This window comes from Falco peregrinus, chromosome 1 (genome assembly GCF_023634155.1).
Source record: "Falco peregrinus isolate bFalPer1 chromosome 1, bFalPer1.pri, whole genome shotgun sequence".
Taxonomy (NCBI): domain Eukaryota; kingdom Metazoa; phylum Chordata; class Aves; order Falconiformes; family Falconidae; genus Falco; species Falco peregrinus.
In genome coordinates, this window is record NC_073721.1 from 110,575,857 (window position 1) to 110,590,287 (window position 14,431).

The 14,431-nt window shown below is 38.2% G+C and overlaps 1 protein-coding gene across 9 annotated transcripts in view; it reads right to left on the reverse strand.

The window, feature by feature from the left end:
* Nucleotides 1-14,431, reverse strand: part of TJP1 (tight junction protein 1) — a 198,922-nt gene that overhangs the window by 31,483 nt on the left and 153,008 nt on the right. For all 9 annotated transcript variants that reach the window (XM_027782098.2, XM_055807839.1, XM_055807833.1 and 6 more), the window contains 7 exons: nucleotides 13,671-13,727; nucleotides 7,256-7,380; nucleotides 6,940-7,042; nucleotides 5,140-5,419; nucleotides 4,454-4,557; nucleotides 3,536-3,704; nucleotides 3,031-3,175 (listed from right to left, as the gene is read on the reverse strand). In XM_027782098.2, coding sequence (XP_027637899.2) covers nucleotides 3,031-3,175; nucleotides 3,536-3,704; nucleotides 4,454-4,557; nucleotides 5,140-5,419; nucleotides 6,940-7,042; nucleotides 7,256-7,380; nucleotides 13,671-13,727 — 983 coding nt within the window. The remainder of the gene's footprint in view (nucleotides 1-3,030; nucleotides 3,176-3,535; nucleotides 3,705-4,453; nucleotides 4,558-5,139; nucleotides 5,420-6,939; nucleotides 7,043-7,255; nucleotides 7,381-13,670; nucleotides 13,728-14,431) is intronic.

A 14,431-nucleotide genomic window follows, 5' to 3' on the forward strand; every position in this document is an offset into this window, starting at 1 on the left:
AGTGAGGTTTTAGCACATCTCAGATTGTTGAGCATGAGAAGATAGTAAGAGCCAAGAGCCATCTTCCTATGTACAGCCAAAAGAGGGTTGATTTCTGTCCTATACTCCAGTTTTTCAACTTGTTTTGAAAATGGACAGAACAAGTGTCTCACGCTATGTATAAATTGACAGCTGTATTACAGAAGTCAGCCTTATCCTTCTAGAAACGATGATGACCTCTACAGGTATTTCTTCAAGCTACCGCACCTTTCCTGCTGAGGTTGAAGTGTTAAGAACATCAGAAAATGTTTTTGCTATTCCAGCAGCAAGGTGAGGAAGGCAGCAGAGGAAAATGTTTCCAAGTGGGGGTTTTCAGCTGGTAAAGGGCAGCCCAGAGCTGTAATTTGGCAGGCTCGCCAGCACCCGGCTAGAAATGCCACTTTTCAGGATGGGTCACACCAAAAGCTTATCTAGTCCAACAACTTGTTACTGCCAGCAGTAAGACCAGACAGGTAAGAAAGGATATATGTGACAGCTCCACTGTGAAGTACTCTCCAACTCAGCATGCAGAGTCCTCTTTGCTCATTCTAGCTTTCTAAATACAGCTCTTAACATTAAACAAAGATTAAACATAAGGCAACTCTGTAATCCAATATTCTGTGTTTAAGATTCATTTTTCCTTTGCCTGAACAGTTGTTGTTCTGCATATCTTTAATATTACATGCATCTCCTAAAACTATACTTAACCTTTAAAACTTTGAGCTCCTCCTCAAAGCCAGAACATACCTATTTCACTTGGTACCCAATTCAGCACCAGCTGGCTATAAATATTGCAAGTCTCCACAGCTATACCTGAAGACTTCTAAGATTCATTCTCTGTATTCTTTTCAAGACCAACGATGGGTAATTTGCAATCCTCTGCAAGTGAAAAACCACAAAAGGATAGTCCTTTTTATTAGTAAATTAAGACGAACGTGTTCTAGAATCTGAGTTTTAGAAAGCCTGTTCAAGAGACATCTGGGAACTTCCTCTGGACTAAAGAAAACTAAAGTGCTATTTAATGCTTTGACAGAACATTCAAACGGCAGTGTTTGTGGAAATTCTATATCCAGGAAGACTGCCGGCACACCGGCATCCATACCACTATGGAACAGTGAAAGATGGACAACATGAAGACCCTGACAGACCCCGAAGCAGGAGTGACGCAAGTCTGTTGGCAGATTCCTGTATGCCAGTGCACACCTAAGGGTCAGTCTCTCTCCTCATTAACATACAAACAATTGGCAGAACACTATCTAAATAAAGACTCATTATCTTCAATACATTTTTCATGTCCTCCTGAAGCTCAGTTTGAAGACTTTTTGCACCTTTTCTTCCTCAGCTTGTTGTTCTCAAGCTTATTATTCCTTCCAATTTTCCACCGAATTTTACAAAATGAATCAGCTGCAGCTAATATGATCCTATAGTAGATTTGAACTTGCACACATAACCACTACAAAAAGAACTTGCTTTTAACGTGCTTTTCTTCACGCGGCTCAGGGCCCAGATTTTCTGATCTTGAAAGGGACACGGCCAACAGGAAGTCAATCCATGCCAAGGTAGCTCTTGCTCATAAAGTAGATATAGCGGATGCATTCAGAGTGGAGATAACTTCAAAGTTCCTTCTCAGGAAGGATTTAATTCTGACAGCGTAGTCCATAGGGAGGAAGAGACCATCTACCTAAACCACTGTAATAGGACCGGAAAGCACTAACACTAGGTAAGTCAGTCATAGTTTCAGTTTTGATGGATTTTTTTTGTTGTTGTTCATCCCTCCACAAGCTCTTTTCACACTGCATCAGAAATGCATGTCAAGAAATAAAGGTTTTAAAATTTAAATGACAGAGACCTCACAACCTTCACAACTAAATCCCTGCATCTGGGACCCAGCTTTTCAGTTTTTCCCAGTAATATGGGGTTCATACTTCAAAAAAAACATGCCTTGTGATCCCTCCAAACAACATACATGGAAGAACAGCAAAAATGCCTGTAATCCATAACACCAACTAAGTTTACACGCAGGCAATATCTATCTTGCAATTTTGCCAACCCTTAAAAGACTCTAAAAACCTTGAAGGTATGCTATTTTCCCCTGGACAAACAAAATGTTATTAATAACCAATCACAGGCATATCCCAGTTTCATGGAACAGCCAGCCGCAACTTGCTTTTCAGAATTTTTGACAGCATCTAGAAGTCTTCAGATACAGGCTCTGAACTTTGAATATGCCACAGATCAATTCTAGCTTTTGCTCCATCACGTATGAACATTCAAAGGTAAACTTCTCTCTTACAAACATTTAGTAGAATCTAAAAACCAACATTGAAATTCTACTCCAGTAAATTAAAATGTCCATTCCGAACTGCAGAAATGCAAACCAGGATGGATTTACATTATGCAAGACTAACGTTTCACACGGAAGAAAAAAAATCCAAACCACACAACAGATTACTTCTCTCTGAATTCATATAAAATTACTTACCTACTTCACAATCATCGTGCATGTCCCACTACCAAGTTGAAACAGTAAAAACTACATTCCAAAAGCTGAATCTGCTGTGCAAGATGCCTTATTATGTAGGAATTAAATATATTCAGAAACAGATAACTTTCAAAGAAAGATAGTGAAGAAAACACAAAGGCCTATGCCTAAATAAAGCAAGATTTCAACAAGTTTATGCAAGTTGGACATTCAATAGGAACTGTGCTACTTGTCATCTTAAATATCCTTGCAGCTAACTGCTTTCTAAAATGAAAATATAATTGCATATGCTTCTAATTAATATATAATTACTATCAGACTTACATTGTCATTCATACAACCATGCTCTAAGGTTACTGAAGTCTACGAAAATTTGGATCATTATCAGCTGCATCTCTTTAGAAAGAATGTCGTAGCACTACTACCATAGTTCTGCATCGCATTTGTCACACTGTATAAATCCAAGCACTCCTACAACTTATATGTCACATTAAATAGTTGATTTAAAAATAATACAATGCTGCCATCACCTGCCGTTGCTGGGTTGCTGTGGAGAATGTCTGGAATGGTCTGAAGGCTCTGACCTCTGGTCAGGAGATCGTGAACGACTGCGGCGGGGCCTGTCATGTGATCGGTTGGAATGATCTGATGCCAGCGACTGAATTTCTGAAATGTCTGTTAAATAAAAGTTGTTTTTTCATGAAATGATTGTAATTAAAATGGTGGTATGACCTGCTTAAATGGAAATAAGCTTTTGCAGAGAATTTTTATGAAGATGTTAAATCTATGTTTATTATTTTAAAACAACTACACTTCATATCCCTGAAAGAACAATTGCAAGAACGGGAACCGTTTCTTTTTCTCCACTGTTTTGAAGGTGTGGATTTCAATCCCATTCAAACAAGAATCTACCCACACGACAACCCTACTCCTAAACTCTTCTCCTCCCCGCCCTCTCAGCCCACTTAGGTATTTCACATCTTCACAACAGGGAATTCTTCCCTCCCTCTGGAAATCAAGTTTATTTATACTTACCATCTCTTTCTGAAGCATTAGCAGAATGAATACTGTCAGAAAGATCAGGGACATTCAACAGCGTAGCTCGTTCATCTCGCTGAACAACCATCTTCAACTTGCCTTTTGACCTTTCTATTAGTGTTTTTGCATCTGCTAAGGACATATTTTCCGTCACTGTGCCATTTATCTGGAACAGAGTAAGAAAAGAGAAGAAAAACTTACTGAAAAACACAGTGAGTCTCCAGGAAGATAGTGGGTTTCTGTCTGATGATATTTAGAAACAGCTAGAGATATTTACCCAATTGCCACAATACAATGGAATACCACTGGGTTTATCCAAACTATAACATAATATAGAAAACTATTTTCATCTTTCAAAGACAAAGCCTCTACCACTAATACAAAACTTCTATTATTTTTCAGTTGTTTTTTGAACCAGCATCGCTATACTCTGTGGAGTAAGGAACGGTACGTTTTTCTGCACCAACATATTTACAGCAGTATCTTAAAATAGAAATTGTTAGTATTAATTAAAACCCCCTGGGTATAATTTCTACAAAAATCAAAATTTAACCTGAAGGCAAGTTCTCATGTTGCTCAACAGCACAATTTCAAAACATTACACTGTATAACTAAGCATGTAAGGCCAAAGTGTCATACGATCCCAAATGTTTTCTATTATGGATTTACAGTTGACACTATTTGTCTGAATAAGGCCTGGGGAATAATACCAAAAAGAACAAAAAACCAAAGAGGCTTTGTAATTTTCCTTTCCTTGGAGAGGCTGAGTCATACTTAAGTTTATTGATCTTTGAAATAACTCAGTAAAAACTTACACATCTAACAACCAAACTATGCTACTAAGAGAGAGCTAATTCTGAGAACAGTTTTAGCAATGAGTTTTTTCCCTTGAACACAGACCACCATTTACTATACCTTCAGTACAACGTCTCCCTCCTGAATATTGCCATCTCTCGCTGCCAAGCTATCCTGTGATATTTCTTTCACAAATATGTGGCTTGCCAACCGTAGACCATACTCTTTATATAAAACAGCAAGAAAAGAAAAAAAGAAAACTGATGAAGCTGCAGTAAAAAACCAGGAGAGGTATCTGAAGTTTTACAGCACTGCTTTACACAATTTTTACGCTGGAAACACAGTGAGGAGAATGAACTTGGCACATGAAGGGCTGCAATGGAATTACACTATGGATTTACCATTATATCAATCTCTTTTCTAACTCTGCCTGTAATTACAGCTGTTGCTCAATAACTTAATTTAGATGCTACCCACAATTTTCTCTCTTTCAAAGAGAACAGACACTGAAGACTCAACTACAGTGTACGGAAGGTATGCAGCCACTGGCTACCAGATGTCAGGTGCACAGCTGGGATTTGTTTACACTACATAATACTTTACCCTTCAACACATGTACTTCGGAATATTAACACTCAGAAATACAACAGCAGTTTTAAGTTTTCAGCTAGCCACTGGTAAAACGTGCAAGCACACTGTTAACTGCTCTGTTCATACAGTCCACGAAGCCCTTAACAGAACGCTGACTGAAGCGGTCGGCCTTTAAAAACCAGCAAAAGTCTTAGCGAGAATTACATACAACTTACCTTCGTTCTTCCTCGATTTCACCAGTGTTACTTTGGTAGGTTTTGTAGGCTGACTGGAAGTAACAGACCTTCTGTCTGATCTCGGTGATAAGCTCCTTTCTCTGCTAGCACTTCTATCTCTTACCCAGCTCTTCTCGTGCCTTCTGTTGGCACTAGGACCACCACGGCTGCTTCTCGGATCACGTATCTCTTCATCATAGCTATCATCCTCGTTTTCAGACACTGGTTCGGGTTCTGGTCGAGCCACTGGAATCTGAATTTTCTTCATCCTTCGTATAGTCTACAACCCAACAGTAGGTATCAGCCTCTGGCTGTGTAATGCTAATGGTGTTACTAAATGTCTGAAATAAAGTTAATCCCAAAACTCAAAAGACAACATAAAGATGTATTTGTGAACGCTTCAAATTCTTGCATCCTCATTGTAAAATGCTATCCGATTAATGAATACAGGAGACTCGTCAATACAGATTACTAGAAACCTGGTTGTTTTGGGGGGGCCCCCGGGGGGGCGTTATTTGTTTTTAAAGTTCTTTTAGTTGTTGTTTTTTTTTGTTTGGGTGGTTGTTTTTGTTTTTTTACTTCTGCAAAAGTGGCAAAAGGATAATAGCCATTTTAGCATAACATAATATTCTGTCTTCACAGAGCTGCATATCTGAATGCTCGCCCTCTTTGCTTGCTTAAACCCACAAATCAGTTACTGGCAACTGCTAAAAACATCTTTTGCTAACATGTAATCTACTGTATACTCAGTGTGTTATTGACAGTAATTCTCCTCTAACTTTGAAGCCTCCCAATCTTCCAAAGCAATGTTTACGCAGGCCATGGAGGAAAGGCAGAATTCCCATCGAAAGTTCAAAGTTGGCTGGCACAATTGTAAACAGCTTTTCCAGAATAAGACCCAATTCTGTTTAGGTATTTGTTTGCTAGGTGTTACAGATCTGAACCAAGTTATACCATAAAGTTTTCATTAATTGCCTTTCTCTACATAAATCTACATACCAAATACTCAAGATATTGAAAGCCCTGCAGAGCTTGCCATTTTGTTTTGTGTAAGCTTTAAAGAATTGCTAAATCTACAAATGCAAACCATGACACTTTTTCACAATTGTATCAAAGCACACGAGTACTAGAAAATTGTCTAGCACAAAAGCCTTTCTACAAGCCCTACAAGTCTGGTTTTTTTTTAATTAAGTGACTGTTAAACATTGTGCATTTGTGTTCTATTTTTTGTAACATAAATCTCAAATTTCTACAGAAAGCCAGATTACTACCCTTTAGTGATGACCTGTATGGTTTTGCAGAGTTCAAAAGCCATCCTCCCTGAACAAGCCTACAAAATTACAGGAATTAAGATAATTATACTTCATTGTGGCCAACTTTTTACTGAGTGTAAGAACTATGTTAGTGCCTGAACACTGGGTGAAGTCCTTAAGCACATACCAGTCTCTGAAAAACTTAATAGAATTGCACTTGAGAAAGCAAAGAAATTGTAAACAAAGCTGAAAATTGAGCTTTTGGCAAACTGAGAAGAACTTCACCATAAAGGTGTCTGAAGTATCCAGTGCCACACTACCCAAACATCATCATTCACACTTAAAAAAAAAAACAAACAACCCCAACAAAACTTGAGTGACCCAAATGATAAACACATCATGATCCTCACTTAAACCTGAAGCATCGCACATATTATTCAAGTACCTTGCATCATGCACATATCTCATAGCAGACATTACACCATTTCACTTTTGCTCTGTAACTATGGAATGTAAGTAAGCTTGTATCTTCAAGACATTCACTTACAATTTTGGCATTCTTCCCGCTTTTCCTCAGCTGCTGAACAGCAAATGCATGCTCCACGTTGTCCATTGAAACTCCATTAACCATTGCAACACGGTCATTTTCTCTAGATGGAAAACATCACAACACACAGTATAAAAACTTTATGCCAAGGCAAAATATTCCAGTAACGAGTGTCCCTGTACAAACCACCTGTATTACAGACCTACTACACAAATTACAGATAGGTATCTCAAGGGCAAAAGAGCTGGGAGGTTAAGCTACCACTGACAAAGATGAAAGCCCCCAAATCAGAATCCAGGTGTAGTTTGGCACTTACTGTAGCAGTCCTTCTGCTGGGCCTCCTTTCAGCACATCAGAAATAACTATTGATGTCTCACCACTCTGAAAGTGAGGATTATCTCTTCCTCCAGATATTGCAATACCAAATCCAAATCCTGGGGCCTATAACGTAACAAAAGAAATATTTTTCACTTTCTAATATTTACATGGTTACAATTCGCATTCCTGGTCAAACACAGAAAGGTCCCATGGGATTAACATAACTTTTTGGAAGAAAGAAGGATCAATGAACCATGCAATGCTATGTAATCCAAGAACAGGAGAGAGATAGTAAATACGATAATAAATAAATAATTCACTTTTAGAAGGCAGAGTTTCAGACTGACTACCCAATCTCTTGCAAGAGAAAAATATTAAAGAGTTCCCACTTGCATTTTTATGGCCTGAGTGTCAGGTGGTCATCAGTAAGACCTCAATCTTCAGTAAGCACAACTACCGTACCACCGCATGGAGATACCAATTCCGACCAGTATCACTTCCTGCGACACTTTCGCTGAGGTTTCCCATTACGGTATTTACCCAGCCTGACCTCGCTCAGCTCAGCCATCGGGACCGCAGCACACAGCAGCATGACTGCAGGCTCAGTTCTTAGGAATACCAAGATCACTTGTACCATTAAATACATCAAAACCTTGTCAGCACTTGCAAATCATCTGCATCTTAACAAAAGTAATTTGCTTCAATCTTTTCCCTCTAGGGTGACCTGCCACTACAGCAAGGTCAATGGCTCTGAAAAGTCATTCCTGTTAGGTATTTCAGGTTATAACAGTGATGCTTACACTTCTGCCTGGAAGCAGTGAGGGTGGGAAATAAACATTACAAATATGACTGATTTGCAAACTATCTAGGTCTTCCATCACTGTCCAGAAAACACCGTCAGAAGGACATTACCATTTAAATGCTCTATTTTGCTCAAGAACTTATTCTGAAATTTTCAACTGCAAAATACAGTCACTGTATGGAAAGGATCAAGTTTCAGTCAATTCCTCCTCTCCATTTCACATAGCATACACTCCTTACTGGCAGACTTATTCCTTTCTTTTTCAGATTTTTTGACAAACACTATCAAGCTTTAGCAATGAGCTTCATAACATTACAGTGACAGCAGAAGCAACACGGCAGTCTGCATCTGGCTGCAAGACACATGACATTCAGCTTTTCAGACATTAATTACTGCTCAAAAAACCTGTTTCCTATTTCCCTCAAAATAGAGGTCATAGAAGGATGGTCCAGATTTAGCCTGTAAGCAGTGAACATGACCACGCAGTATTAAAACAAAGATTTGGTAATTCACTGTTCCCAAATTGGTTTCAGCAGTTTGCAAATACTGTTGACACATATTAAGAAAGTAAGTTGGTCTAACAAGTGTGGGGGAGTGGGGAGGGGCACACCTCACTGCTTCTTTAACATTCATTTTAATTCATTAAAGGATGACTGGACGTCTTTTCAAGATACATTCCAGCCAGATCAACAAGAAATCATGGCTGGGATTCAAGAATTACTAAGTGAAACCCTGTGCCATGCAGGACGACAAGTCTAAAGGATCACAATAACTACTTATGACCAGAGCTGAGGTTCTTCCAGTTTTATGTTTTAGACAGTCGACAAAGAATATATATAATAGCCTATGAAAATATGTAACAAGAACCCCTTTCACCACAGTAATATTTCCCCCCTCTCATGCCACTGCTTCATCTCTCAGTTTTCTATTACTCTAACAAACAGAATTCAGTTTGCACTATATTTGGGTGGAGAAGGAAAGAGATGAGAGAGATGATAAAGACATTTATGCCAAACTTCATTTAAAGTCTCTATCTTTGTTTACACCATAAACAAAAAATTCTCACAGTTCTCCACTCATTAAAAGAAATGCAATAATCAGACTAAAGCCAGCTGATACAGAAACTCACTGTAAACCTTACCTTGCTGCTTGCCATACTATTTTTTTAGAGTAGATTTGCAAACCAAATCACCAATATTAAGATGACTAGTTTCATACTTTAACATTATTCTTTTCAAAAAGTTCTGAAACAATGCAGTCTCATATACAGACAGCAGTCAAGAGACCACAAGTCAGATAAAGGCTTTTAATAACAAACTGAAATCTAAAGAAATACTACAAATTAGAAAGTTCAAATCAAACCCCAAATCTTTTTTAAAATTTAAGAGCTCAAGTAAGAAACCTCCCAGTAGATCTCAGCTTACTACTTTTCATTTTACCCGGCTGCCTGCCTAGTCTTGAGAGATAAATGATAAACTGAACTACCTTCAGAAAACTGCGCCAAGCTCCTAGACACGCCTGGAAATAGTAAGATGTTGATTACTACAAATTATACATAACATAAACATGCATCTTATCTAAAATTGCTTTTTTAAAAAATATCTGCCACATCAAGTTCGCCTGTCAATGTTGTAGTGACAACAACAAACAAAAAAACCCCAACCGTACTGTTTTGTTCTCCCACAGCAAGGCTGCACGGGAGAAGCAGAAAGGTACGTACATACCTGGTTTCTGTTCTTTGCGAGAAGGAGATAACATCTGACACAGACACACAGAACTGGAGTTCCAAGTATGAAGTAACCCACACAATTTATGAAGTGTATCATTTCTCCTTAAAGTCCTTCACACTTAAGTATATAAAAACAGAAGCTCTCTCAATGAAAGATAAACTGTTACCTGAAAAACTTTTAACTGAACTTGAGACTGGCTCAATCTTTTAGGAGTTAAGTAGCACTTCCAGGAAATTGGAAATGTAGTAAAGAAAGGGACCAAAACCCCTTGGTTGGAAGTTCAAGCTTCTCCTCCCCCAAAAAGTTCCTAGTAAATCTATTGACAATAGTGCTGGAATTCAACTACTGTGGGAAATCACAGCAGTCAGACTGCTTATAGGCTCCATTCCAGATTCTCTAAGATAGCTGAAGCAGATGGATTAAAAATAAATCAAAAAAAAAATAATCAGATGCTTGACCCATATCAAAGTGCCTGAACTGACACACGTATACTGCAACTACTGGGATTAAGTATACTCTGTCCCCAATTTGAAATGACATCTGTGGAAAGTAAAGGTCATAGAAAGAAACTCTCCAAAAGAAGCGAGCAAAGCTGCATTCTTCAACAAGAACTCCCTGTGTAAAGCACTCCGGTCTCTTCTGTAGGGCTCAACTTCCAAAGGGTAGACACACCATAGTAACCCCTTTTTAAAGGGCCATTACAGGACCCAAACATGTTCAAACAACAAAACATGTATCTTTTCAAGGTATGTGACAATACTTCAGAACTGCCATTCACTGGTTTATATATCAATAACAGCCTCCTATAACAACAGGGAAACATTTTAAAAATGTTTAATGCCTCAGACACTGACATGTTAAAAAAGCCAATCAGCAGACTACATATATACCTTACATAGTACCTGCTAATGTGGCTTTTTTGCTTCAGAAAGAAATTGCATACAAATGGTATCTACTTCCCTAAAATTGTATTACTACTGCTAAATCTGCTTTCTGGTTTTAGAGTTTCAGCTACCTTTATGGAAGCCAAGGAGAGGTAAAGGAATCCTACTCTGCCACATACAGGAGCAATGGAGTTACAGTAGAGAACAGCACAGGCTTAAAACAAAGCAAAACTATCAGTGCTAGAATTACCAACAAGACAAAAATCAGTCTCAAAGTAGGAGTAAACATAGTCAAGAATATTCTACTTATCTTTGCTAACACACAAGCCACCTAACAAACTACTTTCATTTCCCCCCTATTTTTAAGACTGTTGATCACCTACTCTAATAGAAGTTAGTGGTCCTTACTCGTTAAGCAGTTCTGATCAAATACCTCTAACGAAAGCCAATTAAAATGGGAAAACAAACCACAGTTACATAGTTGCTTCGGGGCACTGGGAGGGACAACAGATCTGCTTGCCATTAAGCAGGTACTTGGGCAGAGATAAGAGTTGATCGAGGCTGACACCAACTCCAGACCTTGCCTCTCCCAGGGGGACTTATTAAGGTTTTCAACAAAATTATTCTAGGTCTGTTTCTTCCATGACTTGTCTAGCCTCATTTCTGAGGGCAAATACTGACAGAATGTACAAAAAAAAGTTTGGTGAATCCCAGGTGCTTTGCAAGCATACCAATAAAACAGGAAGCCAGCAACACGAGGCCTGAATTGCACCTACCCTGTAGTTCAGTACATGTTAAATGTCAATTCCATCACTCACAGCCAGTTCACTGCCCTCAGCTACGCCAAAATCAGAGGGATTTTTCAGCGTGCCTCACTAGAGAAAGCAAGTCCAGTTCTTCAAAATGTTTTTTGTGTGGCTGACAGTAGATGGTCTCTAGCACTTCTGTAGCTCAGCCAAGTAGAGCAGATAAAACTCACGAAGAAAACATTCCACAACCACTGAGAGTGGCATTTCGAGCCTATTCCAAATCTATTAACTTGTAGATTTCTTTGAGGATAAGTGAGATCTGGATGCCTTTCCGTCCAACTAAACTGAAATAACCTCACGTGCTTGATAATCTAACACTACAAGAATGTCACAAATAAAAAAGCAAAATCGAAAACCCCACAACAAAATATGCAGTCACTCTCCTAAATCCTCTTCACAGAGCTAAGGATAAGTTCCAAGCACCAATTTGCTTAACGTTAGCGTAAGAGTTTTGGTTTTGTTATCTGGCAAATGCAAAATATTGTTTGTTTTTAACTGGCTAAATTAATGCTACTGTTATTAACAGTATATGCCATCAGCTTTCAACACCTAAATAAGAGATACTTACTCTACCACAAAACTGTTAAACCAGTAGTTATCAGAAGTTTGGCACATAAAACATGATCATCAAAACTATAGTCAAATCACACTTTCATTTCATACCACACAAGGATTTCTGATTACACTGCAAGCACAAAGACATGACTTCTAATTCCTACTTATTATTTCAAAATTTTTTCAAGGTAACACCATATTGCAGCATTTCATTACTCCTCTGCAAAACGACTGAACTTGTTATTTTAAGGTCTCACTGAAGTTAATGCTCCACTTAACCAGAAAGATATCCCCTTCAGGAGAAACTAAGCTATCACCAGGTCTACTAGACAACCTCGTATTGGTTGGCTGTAACAAATTGCTGTAGTGTTTTGTTTGGTTTTGAACAGAGGAGTACTGATTTAATCAGTAATATGAATTAAAAAAAAAAAAAAAAATGAACTTTACACAGGTTCCAGGGATGACTGGACAGCTTCAAGAGAAAAATGCAATTACACATAATCATACAAGTATTACTTTTTGCTCGAGAACTTCTTGACCTAAAAATTGTTGGAAGAGTAGCCTAGGTAAGTACCACTACACATTTTTGGTTTTACTGATTCTTTTCTTTCAGCATGCAGTTGCAGTTAAGCGACAGGGTACTTGGTTAGACAGTATTCTGGTCAAACAGCATAAATGTTCTCTCCTTAGGAGGGCAGGTACTAAAATGTTATTTTGAATCAGCAACATTACACTCATTAGAATAAACAGATAATAGGTCTGTACAGAGAATTACCATTTTGTCTGACCAGCTGATCTATACGTACACGTCTTTAGTCACAAAGGTCCATTCATCTGATCAATGCTACAGTTCTAAAATGCCTTGATTCTATGCTGAGGAACTGACGACAAATTATGTAACTTGCTCCCTTGAGAAAAACTCTTGTGCATCTCCCTTTTGTTGGAATGAATATAGCTATCTGGGCCATGATTCCACGGTCACTTTAATGCTAAGCTGCTGCCAGAAACGGCATCCCACCTTGTTCCGACTTCCCTAAGCAATTCATTCCTTATTGCCTCTCTTATACAGCTTCACAATAGCAACATCAGAAATCAATTTAGTTTAAGAGTAACTCAAGTAAGAGGAGCCAGTCTAAATGCAAAATTGTCTTTCTACTCACTGATTCCTAGTACACATTCCTTTGTGTAAGGTGCACATTCTGACCACCCAAAAAATCACTTTTTTCAGCCACTAATTTAAGAAAGAGGCAAACAAATGCAGCGGTTACGAACGCATTTTTTTAAACTTGACTACACTGTTTTATGCCCCTGCAAAAAGAGTTTTAAAACACTTAAGTATAGTTACAATGCAATCATTAATGAACACTGAAGATTTTTAACTGCTTTCAGTTACATACAGAAGTAATCTAAAGCTTTGTTTCTGGCATGGTTGTTTGTAGGCAGGCTTAACTCTGAAACCCAACAAACAAATACAGCTACTATCAAATGGAGCTTTTACAACACTTCTAAATTTAAACAAAGGAATATGACAGTTTCCTTTTCTTTTACTTCCTGACATCTGGCTTTTTCCTATTGTTTTCAAAAGCTACCAGTATCCTGCATTAAGCACACACAACCAATTGTACGAACTTACCCTGTGAAGAGTCACTGTGTGTTGTTCCCATATAGCTGTTTCTTCCATTGTTGTGCTCTAAGGAGGAAAAAAACCCAAAGATTAGACCTCACTGTCAAGAGCTGTACTAAACCACTGTGTAATACCACAAATAGAAACTTACACTCAAAAGGAACATTAATATTCATATAGAATACCTACAGAGAAGTAGGGCTGGCTCATTTGTTACACATTTCCTGTCTTTATATGTCACATCTGAACTTCCCGTGCTCCTAGGGAAGGGGGGCAGGGGGAATAATAGGCAAAATAGACTTCTAATTGTTATATATTTCAGAACTTGAAGTTAAGAAGTTTAAAGGGAAGGACTACAAAAAGCATTTGTGATGTAGGTTCTCTTGGTTGCTCACTAATTGTACAGTAGGTAAAGGTGGTCCAAGGCTCACTTTCCATTTTCCACTGTGATCAGTTGTCTTTATATTCTAACTTACATATTCATACTTTTGTGAACATTCTCTTTTTGCTTGTTTTAACTATATGTAGATTACCGCTAATTCATGAATGCCCAGGTACAGATTATATTACCTGTGCTACTGTATCATGCATACAGGTCACATTTAACAGACTCCCCAGTTTAGCACAGGCCAATTTCTTTGAACAGTAGCACTGCACAAACAAACAAGGTCCTCTCTAAGAGAACTAGATTAAACAGTAACATTATGACAATATTTACATATCTGCATTTCTGCTTAGAAAAGCAGGCACTTTGCACTACTTAATGTGCC